General features: G+C 64.0%; 1 protein-coding gene across 2 annotated transcripts; it reads left to right on the top strand.

Annotated features, from left to right (window-relative positions):
• The first annotated feature begins 3,595 nt into the window (after positions 1–3,595).
• Positions 3,596–17,785, top strand: GRK2 (G protein-coupled receptor kinase 2). Of its 2 annotated transcripts, none has more exons than XM_058662748.1 (21): positions 3,596–3,959; positions 11,695–11,771; positions 13,028–13,101; positions 13,210–13,311; positions 13,393–13,467; positions 13,550–13,611; positions 14,131–14,182; positions 14,312–14,403; positions 14,616–14,715; positions 14,810–14,888; positions 14,979–15,109; positions 15,545–15,639; positions 15,719–15,826; positions 15,944–16,010; positions 16,209–16,309; positions 16,446–16,512; positions 16,598–16,693; positions 16,864–17,026; positions 17,119–17,255; positions 17,369–17,479; positions 17,563–17,785. In XM_058662748.1, the coding sequence occupies exons 1-21, from the start codon at positions 3,847–3,849 to the stop codon at positions 17,725–17,727; spliced, it is 2,067 nt and encodes a 688-aa protein (XP_058518731.1). In that variant the 5' UTR covers positions 3,596–3,846; the 3' UTR covers positions 17,728–17,785. The 2 variants fall into 2 exon arrangements, with proteins under 2 accessions (XP_058518731.1, XP_004598257.1); XM_004598200.3 differs by having other exon boundaries at positions 3,598–3,959; positions 17,366–17,479.
• The last annotated feature ends 1,019 nt before the right edge of the window (positions 17,786–18,804 follow it).

Raw genomic sequence — 18,804 nt, 5'->3', positions numbered from 1 at the left:
ATGCGCGCGCCGGCCGGGCTGGCACGGCTTGGGGTGCGGAGGGGCTGGCGGGGGTCTGGCGGCTGCGGGCTCCACACCCAGATGCAGCCTCGGAGGTCCGGGAAGGGAGCCTGGGGCCGTTGGCCATGCCGAAAGCAAGCGACCTTTCGGAGGGTCCCGCCCGGGTGGTGCTGCCTGCCAAAGCCAGGGGTCCAGCACCCTTACCTTCTACGGAGCCTCAGCTTCACTGAACCACGTGTCTCGAAAGTTCTTTTTTGCTGCCCCCCTAACACAGCCACTCCCCTGCCTTGCTTCCTCTGGCCCTAGTGGAATTGTTCGCCGTGGTGGAGGCTCCTTCACGGGATCTGGCCTGCGTGCCCCACGCACGGTGGAAACTCCAGTGAGTGACAGCAGTGACTGGTACATCTGGGTTGCCATGTTGGCACATCTAGGTTGCCGTGTTGGATTCCCAAGGCCAAATGGCAGTGCCTGGCACCAGGAAGGAGGAGCATGGCAAGTCCTGGCCAACACGGAGGAAGGAAGTGAAGGCGGCAGGGCAGCCAGAGCCTGGCACTGTGTGGGCACCCTCAGCAGGAGCCGTCCACCACATCAACCTGCCAGGGCCCCTGCTGAGGTAGGGAAGCCCAAGCTGCTGGGAGGAGACAGATGTGAAGGCAGACCAAGCCCACACTGAGCCCTGACCACCTCTAACTTGCAGACAGAGCAGCATATGACCCTGCCAGCAGGGTCTTCCATGATGGAAGGAGGGGACCCCAGAGTGGGCCAGGGCAACCGTGGGAAAGAGTACATCCAGGCATGACAGGATTCCAGGGAGACTCCATAGCCAGACCAGGTAGCCCAGGGACAACAGCAGGTGCACGCGCGGAGGGGAGGGGCCAGGAGGAGGGGAATCCAGGAGGACTCCTGGGGTGCTGGGTAGGAGCCTGCTAGGGCGGAGGGGGAGACTGGTGAGAAGCAGGTTGGACAGAGGCTGGCTGGCAGGAGCTGGAGCTGCGTGTGGGACGCCCTGATGTTTGCAACACGTATGAGTCACCCAGCGGACATGCCAGGAGTGATGTGTCTCTGAGCCTGCCAGCTGGGCGGGGTTCGCCCATGATCCACTCCTCTCCGAGTTCCCAGCATCCTGGCCACAGCCCGGCCCATCTGGGCAGCAGGCAGCAGTTTGTTGAGGGAAGCTGGCCCAAAAGGCTAGTTTTTTCATCCACCTTTGCAGAACCACCAGAGGGCACCAGCGTCCCAAAAACCATGACCTCCCCACACACACCCTCTCACCCCTTCTAACCCAGAGGTCTTAGGGGCTCCAAAGACCAATCCATCATCCCCCATCCCAGGAACCAAGGAGGACTACCCCAGATGGACCCCACTCCAGCGCCAGACCTGGCCTGTGGTGGAAAGGGTTTTGGAGTGGCAAGGGGGACACCTGGATCCTGGTCTGACCAGGTCATTAGACAGGGGTTCTGAAAGGCAAAGGCTGTGCCCACACCATGGAGGGTTGGGAGGTGGGAGGGGACAGAGGCTCCTGGTATGCCATCTGAGTGGGCCTACTCTGCCGCTAATGCCACCGTGTGCTCCAGAGCCCAACTCACTCACCCATTACCATGGGATTGACTCAGGGAGAGTTAGCGGGGCTCCCCCCTCCACGCCATATCTCAGCATTTGCAACATCTTCCCACAGAGTTCTGCTCACCCCAAAAATGGGTGATAAGGGACCATGCAGGTGCAGCGGCCCAAGGACTTGGACCATCCTTTGCTGCTTTCCCAGGCCATAAGCCGAGAGTTGGGTGGGAAGTGGGTCAGCCAGGACTCAAACCAGTGCCCATGTGGGACCCAGCACCACAGAGGAGAGGGGTTAGTTAGCCTGATGCAGCACTGGCCAGCCTTTCAAATACATTGTGTATCTATCTCTCTCTCTTTTATTTTTATCGCAAAGGCAGATACACAGAGAGGAGGAGAGACAGAAAAGATCTTCTGTCTGATGATTCACTCCCCAAGTGACCCCAATGGCCGGTGCTGCGCCGATCCGAAGCCAGAAGCCTGGAACCTCCTCCAGGTCTCCCACGCGGGTTCAGGGTCCTAAGACTTTGGGTCGTCCACAACTGCTTTCTCAGGACACAAGCAGGGAGCTGGATGGGAAGTGGAACTGCTGGGATTAGAACTGGTGCCCATGTGGGATTCCGGTGCATTCAAGGCGAGGACTTTAGCCGCTAGGCTACCGTGCCGGACCCATAGCGTATCTATCTTGACGCTATCAGAGGAGATGTTGTCCAATCAAGCAAACAGGTCCTTATAGGTAACAAGACTTAGTAACAGACATGGCTGGAGTCCAAGTGGACACCCTGGAGGAGGTGCTGCGACAAACTGAGTGAGAGTTGGTGGGAGAGAAGGCACCCAGAAGGGCAGGGGTGCAGAGGTGAGAACTGATGGTTGGATTTTGGGGGGCAACCTGGGACAGAGAGTGGTGGGGGCGGAGTGCAGGCAGAGACACCTTCTCTTGCAGGTTTAGGGGTCTGTCCACCTACAAGTGTGAGGCAGGAATGGGTGGGGCAGCGGCCTGCAGTGACCCCTGTCAGAGCTGGCACCCCCAAAGGCACCCCAGGGCAGCAGCCCGGGGAAGTGGGCAGGTTCCAGAAAATTCTCAGGAGGCCTGACGGGGGCGGTGTAGTGAGGGAAATATCTAGGAAAAGAAAGCTGGAGGTCCACTGTGAGGATCTGGGGTGCCACTTTGAATCCATGTGCTCTGGCTGCGGGCTGTCCCGAGGCTTGGCCCAGCCCAGAACTGCCCCCTGCCTTGCCACACATGCCCTGGTCCTGCTAGGGACAGGGTGGCAGTCCCCATGGCATGGGCTCTAGACAGGGGGCTTGCTCAAGCTGGGAGAGTGCCCTGACACACCCCGTCACGCCTTGGGATTGAGACCCCTGTGTCCCCCAGGAAGCTGAACTGAGCCGGCCAGCCAGCACCTGATGCCCAGCAGGGATGGGGTCTGACTGTGGCAGGAGGGGCCCAGCACCTGAAGGAGCCCATCAGGATGATGTCCGTCTCACAGACCAAACCTCCCAGGGAGAGGTGGGGGGCCGGCTGGAGACCTGGGGTCATGGCTGCCTGAACCCAAGGGTGTGGTTCCCAGGGCCCAGTCTGAGGTCTGGAGTCTGGGGTCAGGATTCTCCTTGTCCCCCACTCCGGGTTATAGCCAGGGCCTTAAATCCAGGCCCCAGAATCACTTCTTAAGTCCACTTCCGGGGTCCTCGGCCAGCGATGACGGAGGGTGCGTCCGACTGTCAAGTGTGGGATCCGGAGATGTGGGGACTCAGGCTGTGGCCCGGGGGCCGGGGCTGGGGTCCGCTTTGGCCCCTCGGTCCCTGTCGCGTCCAGGCCCGGAATCGGCGTCCGGGACGGACAGCCGAAGCCAGGTTGGAGTCCGGAATCGCGCGGGTCCGGGGCCTGGGCTGGGTGGGGGCGCGGGGGCGCGGAGCAGGGGGCAGCCCGGCTCGGGTCGGGCCCGCGCGGCCTCCAGGGGGCGCCGCCGCCTGCCCGCCCGGCTCGGCCCCTCGCGGGCTCGCTGGCGCTTGTGCGCGGCAGGCGGGGCCGGAGGCGGCGGCGGCTCCGGGGCGCGGGCGGCGGCGGCGGCGGCGCCCCGACTGCAGTCCCGGCGGCGGGAGCGGAGCGCGAGCCGGGGCAGGGCCCGAGCCGGCGCCATGGGGCGGCGGCGCCTGTGAGCGCGGCGAGCCGAGGCCGGGCGGCCAGGCCAGGACGGGGCCGGGCCGGGCCGGGCCGAGCGCGCCGAGCCGAGCGAGCGGGGAGCGCCAGCAGCGGCCGCGGCGGGAGCAGGCAGCGCCGCCGCCGCCAAGATGGCGGACCTGGAGGCGGTGCTGGCCGATGTGAGCTACCTGATGGCCATGGAGAAGAGCAAGGCCACGCCGGCGGCGCGTGCCAGCAAGAAGATCCTGCTGCCCGAGCCCAGGTGAGGGGGGCCGCGCTCGCGCCCCGAGCCCGGCGGCGCGTCCTGTCCCCACCTCCCCCCACCGCCACCGCCACCACACACACCACCCCGGGGGCGCCTCTCGATCCCGCTGCCCGAGACCTTGGCGCCCCCCACGCTCGACCCCTCCGCCCGCCTCACCCTCCTCGGCCCCAGCAGCTCCAGCGCCGAGCGCCCAACTCCGGGAGCCCGGGACTCGCGCGTCCTCCCCCACCCCGCGCGCCCTCCGCCCTCTCCCTCGGCACACTCCGCCGGGCCCCTCCGTCGCTGTCAGCACCCCGTCTCTCCCAGCCCCGCGCACCCCGGCTCCTGCCTCCTCACCGGGGCTTGGAGCTGCCGTCTGCGCGCAGCCCCCGATCCCCGTGGGGGTCCCTTGCGCTCCGCCTGCCCGGCCCGATCACCCATCCTTCTGCTTGCCTCCGCTCCCAGCTCTCTCTTGGGGTTTGGGTCACATTTGAGTGAGGTTTGGGGGTGTCGTGGAGCCCTGGAACTCTCGCCGCTGGTGGGCTTCCTGTTTTGGGAGCCGAGCCGGGTGTGGGAGTGCGTTTGGCTGGTGTGGTGATGGGGGCCCCCAGTGTGGGGGTGCAGCGCCCCCAAGGCTGAGCTCTGCTGGGGGGAAATGTTTGTGCCTGCCCCCTCTCCCATCCACCTTCCTGCTCTGGCGGGTCCTACCCGTGGGGCCTGCTTCTGGGGGTACTGGTGATCCGGGGACAGTCCAATACACCTGAGGCATCTGGTTCAGGACTGCCACGTCTCTTAGGCAGCTGGACACAAAGTTCAGGGGTCCAGGACGACTCGGACTGTGGATGGTGGCCCGGCTCATCTGCTCTTGAGTATTTTTTCCCATCCTGTGAGCTTCCCGGGTCCCAGGGAACAGGTGGGGGTAGCTGATACCCCAACACTCATCCAGGTAACCCACAGCGACACCTGGCCACCCGCCCGGGGCTTCTAGCTCTTGGCTTTCCGTTGTGGCCTGAGCCGGTGGGTGGGGGCCTTGGTGCCCTACGTGGACCAGATGTGGCTGCCCATGGGGTTCCGATTTGTGATACGTGGCCAGGCAACTCCAGTGTGCCCCAGCGCCTGGGGACAAGGCAGCCTTGTCATGTGACGTTGGGCAAGTCCCTTCCCCAGCCCCAGCTTGCCAGTGTGTGTGAGAGAGAGAGAGCTGGGTGCCCTGTGCTGGTTCTCCCAGCCCCCCTCCCGCTGTGGGGGCCCTGCTCTCACATGGGGTTTCAGGTTAACTGAACAGCAGGTTCAGGAGTCTCGCTCATAGGGTTAGGTGTTGAGTGGCCGTTAGGGTCCCCCACCCCACCCCCAAGACGTTTGCAATCGGATCTGTCAAAACAGGAACCAGAATGACTGTCAGCCAGGGCTGGCTGACCATGGAGCAGCGACAGAACACAAGTGAGTTCAGAAATGACAAACCGCGAGGGAGGAAACGGGGGTGTCGACCTCTAGGGCCCAACTGAGCAAAGCGGTCCTTGGTGGCCGCAGCTTCCAGAACCCTGGGCAGTGTGTGCCCCCGGGACGTTTCCGGAACTCTGTGTTGGGGTGATCCCTCCCCCAGAATGCACCTTGGTCCGCCTGGGGTGGCTCTGCAGGTGTTGGAGCCCTCCTTCCCGCCAGGAACCAGACGCCCTGCTCCTTCGTGTAGCCTGCCTGCCCGTGGTGGCAGTGACCTGCATGGTGACAGGGTTGTGGCCGTTCCTGTTGATCCTGCCGTTGTTGTCATCTCGGTTGATCTCGGAGCTTGCCCCAGGCCTGCCTCCGGCGTAGTGCATCGCCTCGGGGTGGTCTTAGTGGACACGAGCCGGCCGAGAGCCGGAGGGACACAGTCTTACAGGGAACCGGGCTGCACGGCCGGGTCAGGTGGCATTGGGCGCTCGGCCCACCCCAACCCCAGACCCCTGGGCTAGGGTGTGCCGAGCACCCCACCGTGGGCACAGCTGGTCTGGGGTCCAGGCTGCTGCCCTGAGTGGTAAGATGGCATGCTATGTGTGTCCAACGCCTCCCCGGGCCGCTGGTCCCATTGGATGTGTTGCTCCACTGTGGCCAGCAGGCCTGGCAGGTGGTGGTCACCCTCATTCAACAGCTGAGGCCCAGAGAACGGAGGAGACCTGCTTGGGTCACAGAGGGGACAGGCTGGAACCGGAACTGGGTCTCTGCCACCCATCCTGTGCACCTGTACTGTCCAGTGGCACAGCTGTTAGTTGCACGAAGCCCAGGCCTCTGCCTGGCTGGGCTGGCTGGGACAGAGACTGCGTGGGGACCAGCAGCTTCCCCCCAGGGGCTCCGTCATGCCCACAAGCCAGGGCTGTGGCTTGGGAGCTGTTTCCACCCTGAGGTGGTCCATCCTGGCTGCCTCCCCATGGCAGGTGTCAGGGGTTACAGCTTGGCCAGGAGCTGATGCTGGCATCACAGGCTTGGCAGGGGGAGCACCTGGGCACCGTACCACTTGGATTTGGCATGGGGGCTCCCATTCTGTCCCCTTCTAGCAGGAGGCAGGAGAGCTGGCGTCCTACCAATGCACCCAGGAACCCGGCCCGCTCGCCGCCACAGCTGTCTCAGTTTCCACCACGGTCACTGCTGGGGGGCATGGTCGCTGACTGGGGACTGCTGTGGACAGGGCATGGGGTCCTGGCCTTGCCCCACAGAGGCACTTGCTTCCGCAGCAGCAGGCAACAGTCTCTAATTACTGTAGTCGTTGGCATAATGTGACCTTGGAGGCCCTGGGGCAATTACCCTGGGTGCTGTGGGTCAGGCGTGCTGCCTGGGCGGTCCCAGGAGGCACTCTCAGCCCTCCCTGCGACACTGTCCCAGCTGCAGAGGGGGGGCCTCTTGCAGCCTCCCATTCTCTCCTGCTGCTTCCTGGTCCCTCCCCTCCGCCGCAAGTTGCCTCCTTCCTGCCGCTTGCCTGTTCCTGTTAACCCTTCCTAGCCAGGACTTCCTGGCTCTGTTTCCCCCCCACCCCCACGCCGCTTTGGCCATGCCTGTGGGGGCCCCGTCGTCTGCAGCCTCTGTCCGCAGCCGGAGCTTGCCTCTTGCCTGCTGCCCCTGAGCTGCCTTCTCCCTTCTGGGCCTCCATCTCGGCTTTCCTGTCTGGTGGGGGACGAGGAGCAGCAGGTCTCTGGCCACCAAGTTGCACAGCTCAGCCCACCCCACTCACCTGCCACCTGCCAGATTTTGAGACCGGCAGGCAGGCAGGCAGCAAGAGCCAGTGTTGCTTTTTGGAATCCGGGCAGGGGAATGCAGGCCCTGTCAGCGGCAATGATGCGTCCTATTACTGCACATTGGATTCCTGGTAGTAAACCAGCGACCTCAGGGGCAGGCACGCGCCCCAGCCCGCTCTCCTGCACCCGCGGGTCTGCTGTGTGCAGGGGCTGAGCCACGCTCCCTGGCGTAACAGCAAGAGCCCGGAGCATGTGCCACCTGCCCTGCCTCGCCAGGCCCCTTCTCTCCAGCTCCTCCTCCCCTCCACTCTTTCCAGTCCCGTTTGGACACCAAGATGTTCGCCTCCAGCTTGCCTACAAGAGGGGCCATCGCGTGTCAGCAAGCCCCTTGGCCCCCTGACTGGAGTGGGGGAGGGGAGATGGAGGGGCAGGTCAGGGAGGGAGTGACCACCATGCGGAGCTGTCAGCTGCAGGGGCTGGGTGCTTGCAGCACCTCTGTGAAAAAGCTATGACATTCAACAAAGCCGCACTGTGCCTGTGGCCACCATGCCCGGCTCAGCACACGCAGGGAGCTGTCTCGTTCTTACCCTGGCCGCAGCCATTGGGGTGGTCTTCCTCGCTAACTGCTCCACGGGCCCTCTCCTTGGCTCCGTGGACACGGGTGGCCCTAGGGAGGGTCATTGACAAAAATTAATCAGAAGCCCCAGGGGACTTCCTCCTCTGGCTGCCACCTCGATGCCAGGTTTCCTGGAAATGACCCAGGGGAGCTTGGTCGCAGCCACGAGCCCTGCATACTGCCAGGGCCCGGAGCCCGCCAGCCTCGGCTCTCACGCCTGCGTGAGCAGGGCCACCCGTGAGATCCAGGCTCAGACCAGTGAGCCTCAGCGACTGAGCCCAGGGGACGTCTTCCCCCAACACCTCACACCTTGCCCCTGCGTGGGGTGGGGGGCACAGCTGGGCACAGAGTGCATCTGTGCCAAGGCACCCGCCGGGCCCTGGGGAGGGTGACACCCACATGTTAGCTCTTGCCCCTGGCTGCAGGCCCCGTGCCCCAGGGACGTGGCATCAGCACGCGATCAGGCTCCATGAGGGGCTGTGGGGTGCTGGGGAGCAGGGCGCCTGGCCAGGCGTGTCCCGTCCGTCATCACGGAAGTGGGCCACCAGCCGGTGGCTGTGCTGTTCCCATGGCTTCTGCGGCCGGCGGCACAGCGGCAGCCACTCAGCACCATGTGGGCGTCCTCGGCTTACGAGTGGGGAAACCGGATATTTAAAGTCTGTGACTTGGCCTCCCAGGAGGGCACTGGGGACCCAGGCCTGGGCGCCCATCCAACTGCCAGGAGGTGGGGGCCCCTGGGGCCCACCCCTGGGCGTGGGGACCTCAGGGCTTTGTCATCACCTGAGGACACCCACCTCCTCCCACCCCCTCTGACCCCGTGGGGCTGAGTGACCTGTGTGGGGGCAGGGCGTGATCTGGGCACTTTGCCATCCGGATTCTGGCAGTATCGGGGAGTGGGTGCAGCAGAGGTAGGTGGCCCGGCCCAGGAGGTGACTCGGCGGGAACAGTCCCAGCTCCCCTTGCTCACTGGGGGCCTTCCATTCAGGCCCTGTCTCATGCTTGGTGTGGGTATTTGGGGGGAGGGGTTCTTTTTATGGGAAAAAAACGAAGTGTTGTGGGCTGGGAAGAATGCTGTGGCAGCTGCCAGGCGTGGCCTGGGCGGGGAGCAGCCCCGGAACCCAGGGCTGAGCTTCTGGCCCCTCCTGGGGGGGCCTGGGTCACTGTGGAGCCCTGGCAGGTGTCCCAGTGGCTGCAGGCACACTGCCCTGCGGCGGGTCGGGGACACACCTGTGCGGGTCTGGCTTCCGGCTGGCCCAGATCACATGGTAGGAAGTGACCCCTGGCTCCCACCTGGGCAGTCTCTGCCGAGCTAGCCGAGCTAGCCAAGCTGGCCCCGTCTTCAACTCGGGAGGGCTTCTCTATGAAGCCCGAGGACTGTGCCCCCCTCATTCCCAGCGGGGTTCCCCAAGAGCCAACATGGCTTTGCCTGTACCTGCCACACCTTCCACCTGACGTACCTGCCGTGGGAGTGGATACTTGGTGACATATCCCCCCACGTCAGTCCTGTGTCCCCAGACGTCACGGCCCAAGGATCAGCAGAAAGAGTGGAGCCCAGGGCTGGTGAGGGCGCTGGTTCCCTGCAGGTGCCTGGGTTCCTCCCAACCCCACTCTGTCGTGGACAGGAGTGGCCCCCCAACCTAACCCTCTCACGAGCCCCCTCCCCCCGCCCTGCACCCTGCTTTCTCAGCACTGCTGCTGTTCTTGCAGACCCAGTGGCAGTGCCAGCAGTCGGGCTTCCTCCTGCGGTGCCCTGGACCAAGCATTCAAGCTCCCCCTGAACACTGACTGTGGGGACCCCCAGGCTCAAAACACTCTGTGTGCTGTCAGACCTGCTGGTGGGCTGGGTGGGCTGCGGGAGCCGTACCCCAGCAACTGTAGCCAGGGTGACCTGGCCAGCTGGTCAGCCCATGTGGGGCTACCAGACACAGTCTCTGCGTGGGTGCCTGCTGAGGGGGTGATGCGGCAGCCTCCGCATGCCCCAGGGCTGCGGGAGCGGAGCGGTGCTCGGCGTGGTGGCCCAGCAGCTCCCCAGCCACGCACATGCCCTGGGCACGGCCTGCTGTGGAGTGACCCCAGAAGCCGCAGCTGGCCAGATGCAGACATAGTTGGGGCTGGGCAGGGTAGGCATGGCAAAGCTGAAGGTGGCGCCGGGGAGGGGAGGCGAGGCCTGTGTCTGAGGTGTGGACAGGAACTCCGTGCAGCTCTCCCAGGCCCTGTTCAGGGCTGAGGGGAGATGGACCGGGCAGTGAGTCTTGGCTGGTTCACCACAGCCAGCCACTCTCTTATGGAGCTGGGATAGCTTGGTTTTTTTACTATTATTATTTTATTTGAAACTCAGAGTTACCAAGGGAAGGTTTTCCATCCACTGATTCACTCCCCAAACAGCCTAGGCCAGAGCCAGGAGCCAGGAGCTTCTTCCAGGTGCAGGAGCCCAGGAGTCTAGGCCATCTTCTGCTGCTTTCCCAGGCGCATGAGTGGGGAGCTGGATAAGGAGAGTAGCCGGGACATGAACTGGTGCCCATATAGGATTTTTTTTTAAAGATTTATTTTTATTACAAAGTCAGATATATACAGAGAGAGGAGGAGAGACAGAGAGGAAGATCTTCCCTCCAATGATTCACTCCCCAAGTGAGCCGCAACGGGCCGATACGCACCGATCTGATGCCAGGAACCAGGAACCTCCTCCAGGTCTCCCACGCGGGTGCAGGGTCCCAAAGCATTGGGCCGTCCTCGACTGCCCTCCCAGGCCACAAGCAGGGAGCTGGATGGGAAGTGGAGCTGCCGGGATTAGAACCGGCGCCCATATGGGATCCCGGCGCGTTCAAGGCGAGGACTTTAGCCGCCAGGCCACGCCGCCGGGCCCCAATATAGGATGTTGACGTTGCAGCAGGTGGTGGCTTAACCTCTTATGCCACAGCACCAGCCCCTGGGGTAACATTCTTTTTTGAAAAGTCTCAAATTGAGACTTGGCTTTTTTTTTTAAAGATTTATTTATTTTTATTGCAAAGTTAAATATACAGAGAGGAGGAGAGACAGAGAAGATCTTCCATCTGATGATTCACTCCCCAAGTGACACAGTGGCCGGTGCTGTGCTGATCCGAAGCCAGGAGCCTAGAACTTCTTCCACGTCTCCCACACGGGTGCAGGGTCCCAAGGCTTTGGGCCATCCTCAACTGCTTTCCCAGGCCACAAGCAGGGAGCTGGATGGGAAGTGGAGCTGCCGGGATTAGAACTGGCACCCATATGGGATCCCGATACATTCAAGGCGAGGACTTTAGCCACTAGGCCACCGCGCTGGGCCCGAGACTTGGCTTTTTAAACATTTGATTTTGCTTAAGTTGAGAGATAATTCAGAAAACAGGAGACTCCTTACCATGTACAGTCAGGGGCGCAGTCCTGATCCCTGTCTGGCCACAGCCCAGATAGGACCCCATCTCCCGGGGCAACCACTCCCCTCTGTCACAGCCCCAGCCTTGGCTAAGCTGCTTCCTGTGGTTCCCCCCCCTCCCTGGGGTGGCCAGTTCCCCCAGCACACAGATGTCCCCAGGGTGGCCAGCTCCAGCTGTGCCAGGAACTGAGGATTCCACCCGTGGCCTTCTGTGCCAGGCACCCTGGCTCAGCATCATGCCTCCGTACCGTGCTTTCATGTCACGGCGTGTGCCATTGGAGGGGCAGCCAGTGAGTGTGTCTGTTCCTCCACTGGTGCGGGAGGCCTGGCTTTTGCAACTTGGCCAATTTCCCGAAGCCAGCACCTGGCAGTACTGGGAAACCAAACTTCTTCAGGGAGCAGAGCTTCTAAGCAGGAGGCCACCTGCTGGTCACCTTGGCCTTGGGGGTGTGGTGGGGGGGTGCGTGGAGCCCTCATGGTTGGGCCCAGGCTTCCTGCCCACCACTGCCCCCAGCATGACTTGTGCTTACCCCTTGTCCCCAGCATACGGAGTGTCATGCACAAGTACCTGGAGGATCGGGGAGAAGTGACGTTTGAGAAGATCTTCTCCCAGAAGCTGGGTGAGTACCACAGCTGGGTTGTGCTTTCCCAGGAAGGTTTGGCCCCAGCAGCCTGGAGCTGCCCTGGGTCCGGCCCCGCCCCTTAGTGCCTCCCAGCCCCTGGCCATCAGCCCAGGGAGCCCTGGTCCTCTGGGGTCGCCAGGGAAGTTCCTCCTTGGGGTTTTTGTTTTTGAGAGCTGCAGCTTCCCCGACACAGCCACAGCTGCTTCAGGACCGTTGGTAGAGCAGGCAGGAAGAGGCGGGGCCCTTCCTGTGGCTAGCCCGCCCCGCCCCCAGGGTCTCTTCACAACCTGCCTTTACTGCTGCCCAGCAGGCCTGGCCCAGCTGTCGGTGCAAGCACCGTGAGGCCTACCTCCCCAGGCCTGGGCCTGGAGGCAGACACGTGTCTGTGCTGGAGCACCAGTGTGGCCTACCTCCCCAGGCCTGGCCCTGGGGGCAGACGCATCTAGGGGCAGCAGGCTCCCACCTGGCACAGCTCCATCATGGCCCTAAGCAGAATAAGAGTCCCAGTTCTGAAATGGGATTGGAGGGGTGGGGGGCTGCAGGCCAGCCCTCTAGAGGCAGGTGGAGTATCAGCGGACACATCCTAGGGCTCCCCGTCCCTCGCTCTGTGGCCCGGGCATGGTGCCTCACTTCTCTGAGCCTGGTGATGACCCCGCCCCCTTCCAGGAACAGGGACTCAGGAAGCCCCAGAGTTGGGTCGGGTAGTGTCAGTGAGAACATTGGGGAGCTGCCCGCAACTTCCCCTAAAAACTACCAGGGCTTGGTTGAAAGGCCAGAGAGAGTGGCTGGATCTGTTGGTGGGGGCGCCCAGGCAGGGGAGGACTTGGGTGCTCTGGGGACGGGTCTGCCCCGTCCTGCTACATGTGCTTAGGTGTCAGCCTCAGCCCCACTCCCTCGGGGGTGGGATGCTCTGTCCAGGCCCTCCTACATGGATGCCCTGCCCTCTGGCCTGGCCTTAGGGACCTGCCACCTGGACCTCTAGCCCACACCCACTTGTGAAGAGCAGGTCTCCTTGAGCCTCAGTTTACCTGACTGCTTCCCCTACCATGTTCTGGGACTACCCTGAGGGATGGAGGAGGGTTGGAGCGAAGGGAGTGTGGGCCCCGTTCAGAGCCTGCCCACCTGGCACAGGCGCCCAGATCATCACAAGGCCCCACGGGGTGCCAGCCTCTCCCACAGCCCTCTGTTGCCACCCTGGTCGGCTGTGCTCTGGGCAGTGTGGCTCACTAGCACCTGTCCCGGCTGGCCTGCAGGATACCTGCTGTTCCGAGACTTCTGCCTGAACCACCTGGAGGAAGCGAGGCCCTTGGTAGAGTTCTACGAGGAGGTGAGGAGGGGGGCAGTTGGGCAGAGCCGGCAAATGACACCTAGCTGGCACAGGTGCCCCCCAGGACCTGTTGGGGGCCTGGAGGTCACCTGGGAACACTGCCCCCAGATCAGGAAGTACGAGAAACTGGAGACGGAGGAGGAACGCGTGGCCCGCAGCCGGGAAATCTTCGACTCGTACATCATGAAGGAGCTGCTGGCCTGCTCACACGTGAGTGCCCCCAGCTGACAGGGCCGGGTGGGGGCAACAGTTCACCCCACTGAGAGTTCACCTGCCCCCCCCATCCCCCAGCCCTTCTCGAAGAGTGCCACTGAGCATGTGCAGGGCCACCTGGTGAAGAAGTTGGTGCCCCCGGATCTCTTCCAGGTGTGTGCCAGGCAGCCGGGGCGGGGCCTGGGCATCCCTCACCCCGGGGGTCTCGGTCATTCACCCCGCCTCCCTCCTGTAGCCCTACATCGATGAGATCTGTCAGAACCTCCGAGGGGATGTGTTCCAGAAGTTTATCGAGAGGTGAGGAAGGGAGGGGCCCGAGGTGGCCCGCTTGGGCCTGGCCTGGGGTGGACCCTCCTGACAGACCTGGCGGCTGCAGGCTCGCCTGTGCCGGGCAGCTTGGTGGGGAGGGGGCGGGGCAGATCTCAGTGGACACGAGGTGCAGTGTTTCTGGGGTCGCCTGTGCCAGGCTGTGGAGTGAGGTCTGCAGGCGGACCGTGTGCACCCCACCCCCGCCCCCAAGCCATGGTGGCAGGAAGTCTGGGTTAGGATGGGAGGTGTCCTCCCCCAAGCTTATCTGCTCCCAGCAGGAACCCACAGCTCAGCTGCCTCCCTTGGGGGCAGAGAGGGGGCAGGTAAAGCTGGCACTCCATTTCTCTGGGTAGTCCCAGAAGAGGATGACAGGCTTGGGGGCATTGTCACGACCACCCTCTGATGGGACCTGCTGGCCAGTGCAGTGGGCTGGGGGTGGGGTGCAGGCCTGTGCCAGCCCTGCTGTGCCCTGCCCAAGCCTGCCTGAGCCCGGTTCTCATCTCCCAGCGAGAAGTTCACCCGGTTCTGCCAGTGGAAGAACGTGGAACTCAATATCCATGTGAGTGGGGTGAGGCAGGTCTGGCCAGGGAGTAGGGGGTCAGGACTCAAGTGTGGCCCTGAGGGTCAGGCCTCCGTGGGCACCGAGGGCAGCCTGCAGTGACCGCGATGCCACTCCTCTGCTCCGCAGCTGACCATGAACGACTTCAGCGTGCATCGCATCATCGGGCGCGGCGGCTTCGGCGAGGTCTACGGCTGCCGGAAGGCCGACACGGGCAAGATGTGCGCGCGCTCCGCCGCTGCTGGCGGCCGGGCACCTGTGGCGGGGCCAGGGCATCCGGGGAAGTGGGGACTGTATGCTGGCTGTCTCCCACCCTCTGTGAGGCCCCACTTCGTGTCTAGTCTTACCCACAGGGACCCCCTACCACTCTGAGGCAGCCCTAAGGGCCTGCCCCAGCAGTCACTTCTGACCCGGCGCACTGCCTTCCACCTAGGTACGCCATGAAGTGTCTGGACAAGAAACGCATCAAGATGAAGCAGGGCGAGACCCTGGCCCTGAATGAGCGCATTATGCTCTCCCTCGTTAGCACCGGGGTGAGCTGGGGTTGGGCAGGGGGAGCCCCCAGAGCAGCTGTGGGCACCGGAGCCTCGGCACCCGCTGCTGACCGACCCCCGACCCCCGCTGCAGGACTGCCCGTTCATCGTGTGCATGTCCTATGCCTTCCACACACCGGACAAGCTGAGCTTCATCCTGGACCTCATGAATGGTGAGGGCAGGTCCCACCCCTGGGTGCCCGCGGACCAGGGGCCAGGGAGGGCACGGGAAGCTGAGTGCCCCACGGGGCTGCCTCCTTCAGGCGGGGACCTGCACTACCACCTGTCCCAGCACGGGGTCTTCTCCGAAGCTGACATGCGCTTCTACGCGGCCGAGATCATCCTGGGCTTGGAGCACATGCACAGCCGCTTCGTTGTCTACCGGGACCTGAAGGTGCCAGCCGTGTCCTCCCCTGCCCCTGCCCGCTGCCCACTGCCAGTGCCACGCCTCCCCCTGCCCCCTGCCCGCTGCCCACTGCCGGTGCCACGCCTCCCCCTGCCCCCTGCCCACTGCCGGTGCCACGCCTCCCCCTGCCCCCTGCCCACTGCCCTGGTGCCATGCCTCCCCCTGTCCACTGCCGGTGCCACGCCTCCCCCTGCCCATTGCCAGTGCCACGCCTCCCCCCGCCCCCTGCCCCCTGCCGGTGCCACGCCTCCCCCACCACCTGCTGGTACCAGCCTCATCCTGGCTTCAACTTAGGCTTGGGGTGCCCTGTTCCCTGAGTGCCCATGCCTGCAATGCTCTGGGTGGAGGGGGCGGGGCAGACACGCCCCCAGCCAGCCCCAGCTGGTCCTGGGCTGGCAGCAGCTCACTGTGCCTCCCTCTCAGCCTGCCAACATCCTGCTGGACGAACATGGCCACGTGCGGATCTCAGACCTGGGCCTGGCCTGCGACTTCTCCAAGAAGAAGCCCCACGCCAGCGTGTGAGTGACCCGCTTCCCCTCACTGTCACCCTACCCCATCCCACCTCACCCCCTCAACAATCCCGCCTCACACCTGCAGGGGAACCCATGGCTACATGGCCCCTGAGGTCCTGCAGAAGGGTGTGGCCTACGACAGCAGTGCCGACTGGTTCTCCCTGGGCTGCATGCTTTTCAAGTTGCTGCGGGGGTGAGTGGGGTCCTGGCTGGGCACGGGGGAGGCGTGTGCATGCCACCTGCCTCGGTTTCCTCATCGCCACATGCCTGCCCCATCGGCCTCAGTTCCCCACTTCTGCCTCACGTTCAGGCACAGCCCCTTCCGGCAGCACAAGACCAAAGACAAGCACGAGATTGACCGCATGACCTTGACCATGGTGAGTGCTGGCCACAGTGGACATGGGGGAGGCTGGGGTCTCCCGTGGAAGGCGCCAGGCACATGGCCTCTCCCCTACCCCAGCATCACTCGGAGCTTCCAGAGCTGCTGGAACCCCAGCTTGACCCCTATGGGGTCCCCAAAACCCACACCCAGGCCAGGGGAGCCAGGGTCCCACTCCTCCTCGGCTCTCCTGCAGGCCGTGGAACTGCCCGACTCCTTCTCGCCGGAGCTGCGCTCCTTGCTGGAGGGCCTGCTGCAGCGGGATGTCAACCGGAGGCTGGGCTGCCTGGGCCGTGGGTGAGTGTCCCCACTCCTGGGTGCGACGCACTAGCCTGGCAGAGCACGGGGGCAGGCATCTCGGGCACCTGCAGGAAGTGTCTGGGCTGGCAGGGGGGCTTGTCAGAGCCTGGGTGTGACCGGTGTTCCCTCACAGCGCTCAGGAGGTAAAGGAGAGCTCCTTCTTCCGCTCCCTGGACTGGCAGATGGTCTTCCTGCAGAAGGTGCTGGAGAGCCGGGGGTGGGGCGGGGCCCCAGCGCCCCCAGCTCACACCCCACGCTGACATGCCATGCCCCGTTCTGCTGCAGTACCCTCCCCCCCTGATCCCCCCACGAGGGGAGGTGAATGCAGCTGATGCCTTCGACATCGGCTCCTTTGATGAGGAAGACACCAAAGGAATCAAGGTACGGAGGGCCGGCCGGTCTCTGCCCTGCCCGCCGCCCTGCCCCCATGGCCTCTGGCTCTCAGAGCCTCCCCCCAGACTTCCCAGGGGTCACAGGTCTGTCAGATCTGGGCCTGGGCCAGCCTGTGGCTGATGGATGGCCTTTCCCCACCCTTATCCGTCCTGGTGAAGTTACTGGACAGCGACCAGGAGCTCTACCGGAACTTCCCGCTCACCATCTCAGAGAGGTGGCAGCAGGAGGTGGCCGAGACGGTGTTCGACACCATCAACGCCGAGACGGACCGGCTGGAGGCTCGTAAGAAAGCCAAGAACAAGCAGCTGGGCCATGAGGAAGGTGTGAGGGCTGGCGTCTGCCGGAGGGGCAGGGGACGTGGTCTGGGGTGAGGCCCAGCTGGGTCCCAGCCCTCTGTCTCTCTGTCCGGTCAGACTACGCCCTGGGCAAGGACTGCATCATGCATGGGTACATGTCCAAGATGGGCAATCCCTTCCTGACCCAGTGGCAGCGGCGGTATTTCTACCTGTTCCCCAACCGGCTCGAATGGCGGGGCGAGGGCGAGGCCCCGGTAAGCAGCAGGTGCCGCTGGGGGCGGCCAGGGGCGGGAGCTGGGCCTAGGGGCGTGGCCGCCTGACCGGACGGCCCGGCCCGGCCTCATCTGCCGCGCTACCCCTGCAGCAGAGCCTGCTGACCATGGAGGAGATCCAGTCGGTGGAGGAGACGCAGATCAAGGAGCGCAAATGCCTGTTGCTCAAGATCCGCGGTGGGAAGCAGTTCATCCTGCAGTGCGACGTGAGTGGGGCTCCCGGGCGACTGGAGGTGCAGGGCGCGTGTGGGTGGCCCAGGTTGACTGGCATTCATCCCGCCCGGCGCAGAGCGACCCAGAGCTGGTGCAGTGGAAGAAGGAGCTGCGGGATGCCTACCGGGAGGCGCAGCAGCTGGTACAGCGGGTGCCCAAGATGAAGAACAAGCCACGCTCGCCAGTGGTGGAGCTAAGCAAGGTGCCGCTGGTGCAGCGTGGCAGTGCCAACGGGCTCTGAGCCGCCGCCGCCCGCCCGCCCACCCGCCTTTTATAAACCTCTAATTTATTTTGTCGAATTTTTATTATTTGTTTTCCCGCAAAGCGGAAAAGGTTTTATTTTGTAATTATTGTGGTCTCCTGTGGCCCCAGCCTGGCCCAGCCCCTCCCCCAACCCCACCAGCACCACCTCTGCCCTTCCCTGCCAACCCCTGCCTCCTGAGAGCCCTTCTCTCCTACCCCCGCCTGGCAGCTTTGCCTTGGCTCCCACTGCCACTGGCCCAGCCACTGTCCATGTGCCACCCTTCCCACACCCCCCCCAGCCTCCAGGGATCCCCCCTGCTCCTGGGGGACAGACAGTGGGCCTCTGGCTCGTCGCCTGGCTGTGCCCACGGGCATGGCTGGGGGCTGTCCCACTGGAAGCCCAGTACAGGGATTTTACTTGAATTTGCCCACGGCAGCCCTTCCTGTGACAGAGGGACAGGCCCCCTTGCTGTCCTGCTCACTGGCCACGGGAGAGGACCGGTCAGCACCAGCGGTGACTTGGGCACCGGCGCCCTATTCAGGAGAAGCCCCCATGTCCCTGGCTCCCTCCAGTTGCCACCTTGCCCTGGACATCGTGTGGCTCGGGCCAGGAGGAAGGTGTGGACAGCAGGTGCTGCTGCCCCTTCCCCAACACATATTCAGCCCCTCCCCCACTCCCACTTGAGCACTTGGGCTCAGGGACCACAGCAAGGGAACTGCAGATTGGGCCACACTGGCCCAGCTTGGCCTCAAGGTCTCTCCTTCCCCCCGCCGCCTGGCTGGGCAGTCAGCGGGGGGGAGGGGCCAGCCGGTACCCCTCTGCTCCGGCTGCCCAGCTCCGCAGCCCGTGTCCTGTCAGTGCCACCGCCCGAGGGCACCGCCTCGCCCGCCGCATGCCCCCTCGTGCCAGTCGCGCAGCTGTGTGTGGTGTCGCGCCCCTTCCCCCGGGCTGGAGCTGGGCCGGCGTGCCCCCCACCCCATCTGCTCACTCCCTGGGGTGTCTCTGCCGATTTTTGAATGTGATTTTAAAGAGTGGAGAATGAGACTATGCGTTTTTATAAAAAATGGTGCCTGA

The sequence above is a fragment of the Ochotona princeps genome, chromosome 4 (genome assembly GCF_030435755.1).
Source record: "Ochotona princeps isolate mOchPri1 chromosome 4, mOchPri1.hap1, whole genome shotgun sequence".
In the NCBI taxonomy this organism is placed as follows: domain Eukaryota; kingdom Metazoa; phylum Chordata; class Mammalia; order Lagomorpha; family Ochotonidae; genus Ochotona; species Ochotona princeps.
This window is presented reverse-complemented; position numbering and strand designations above follow the sequence as displayed.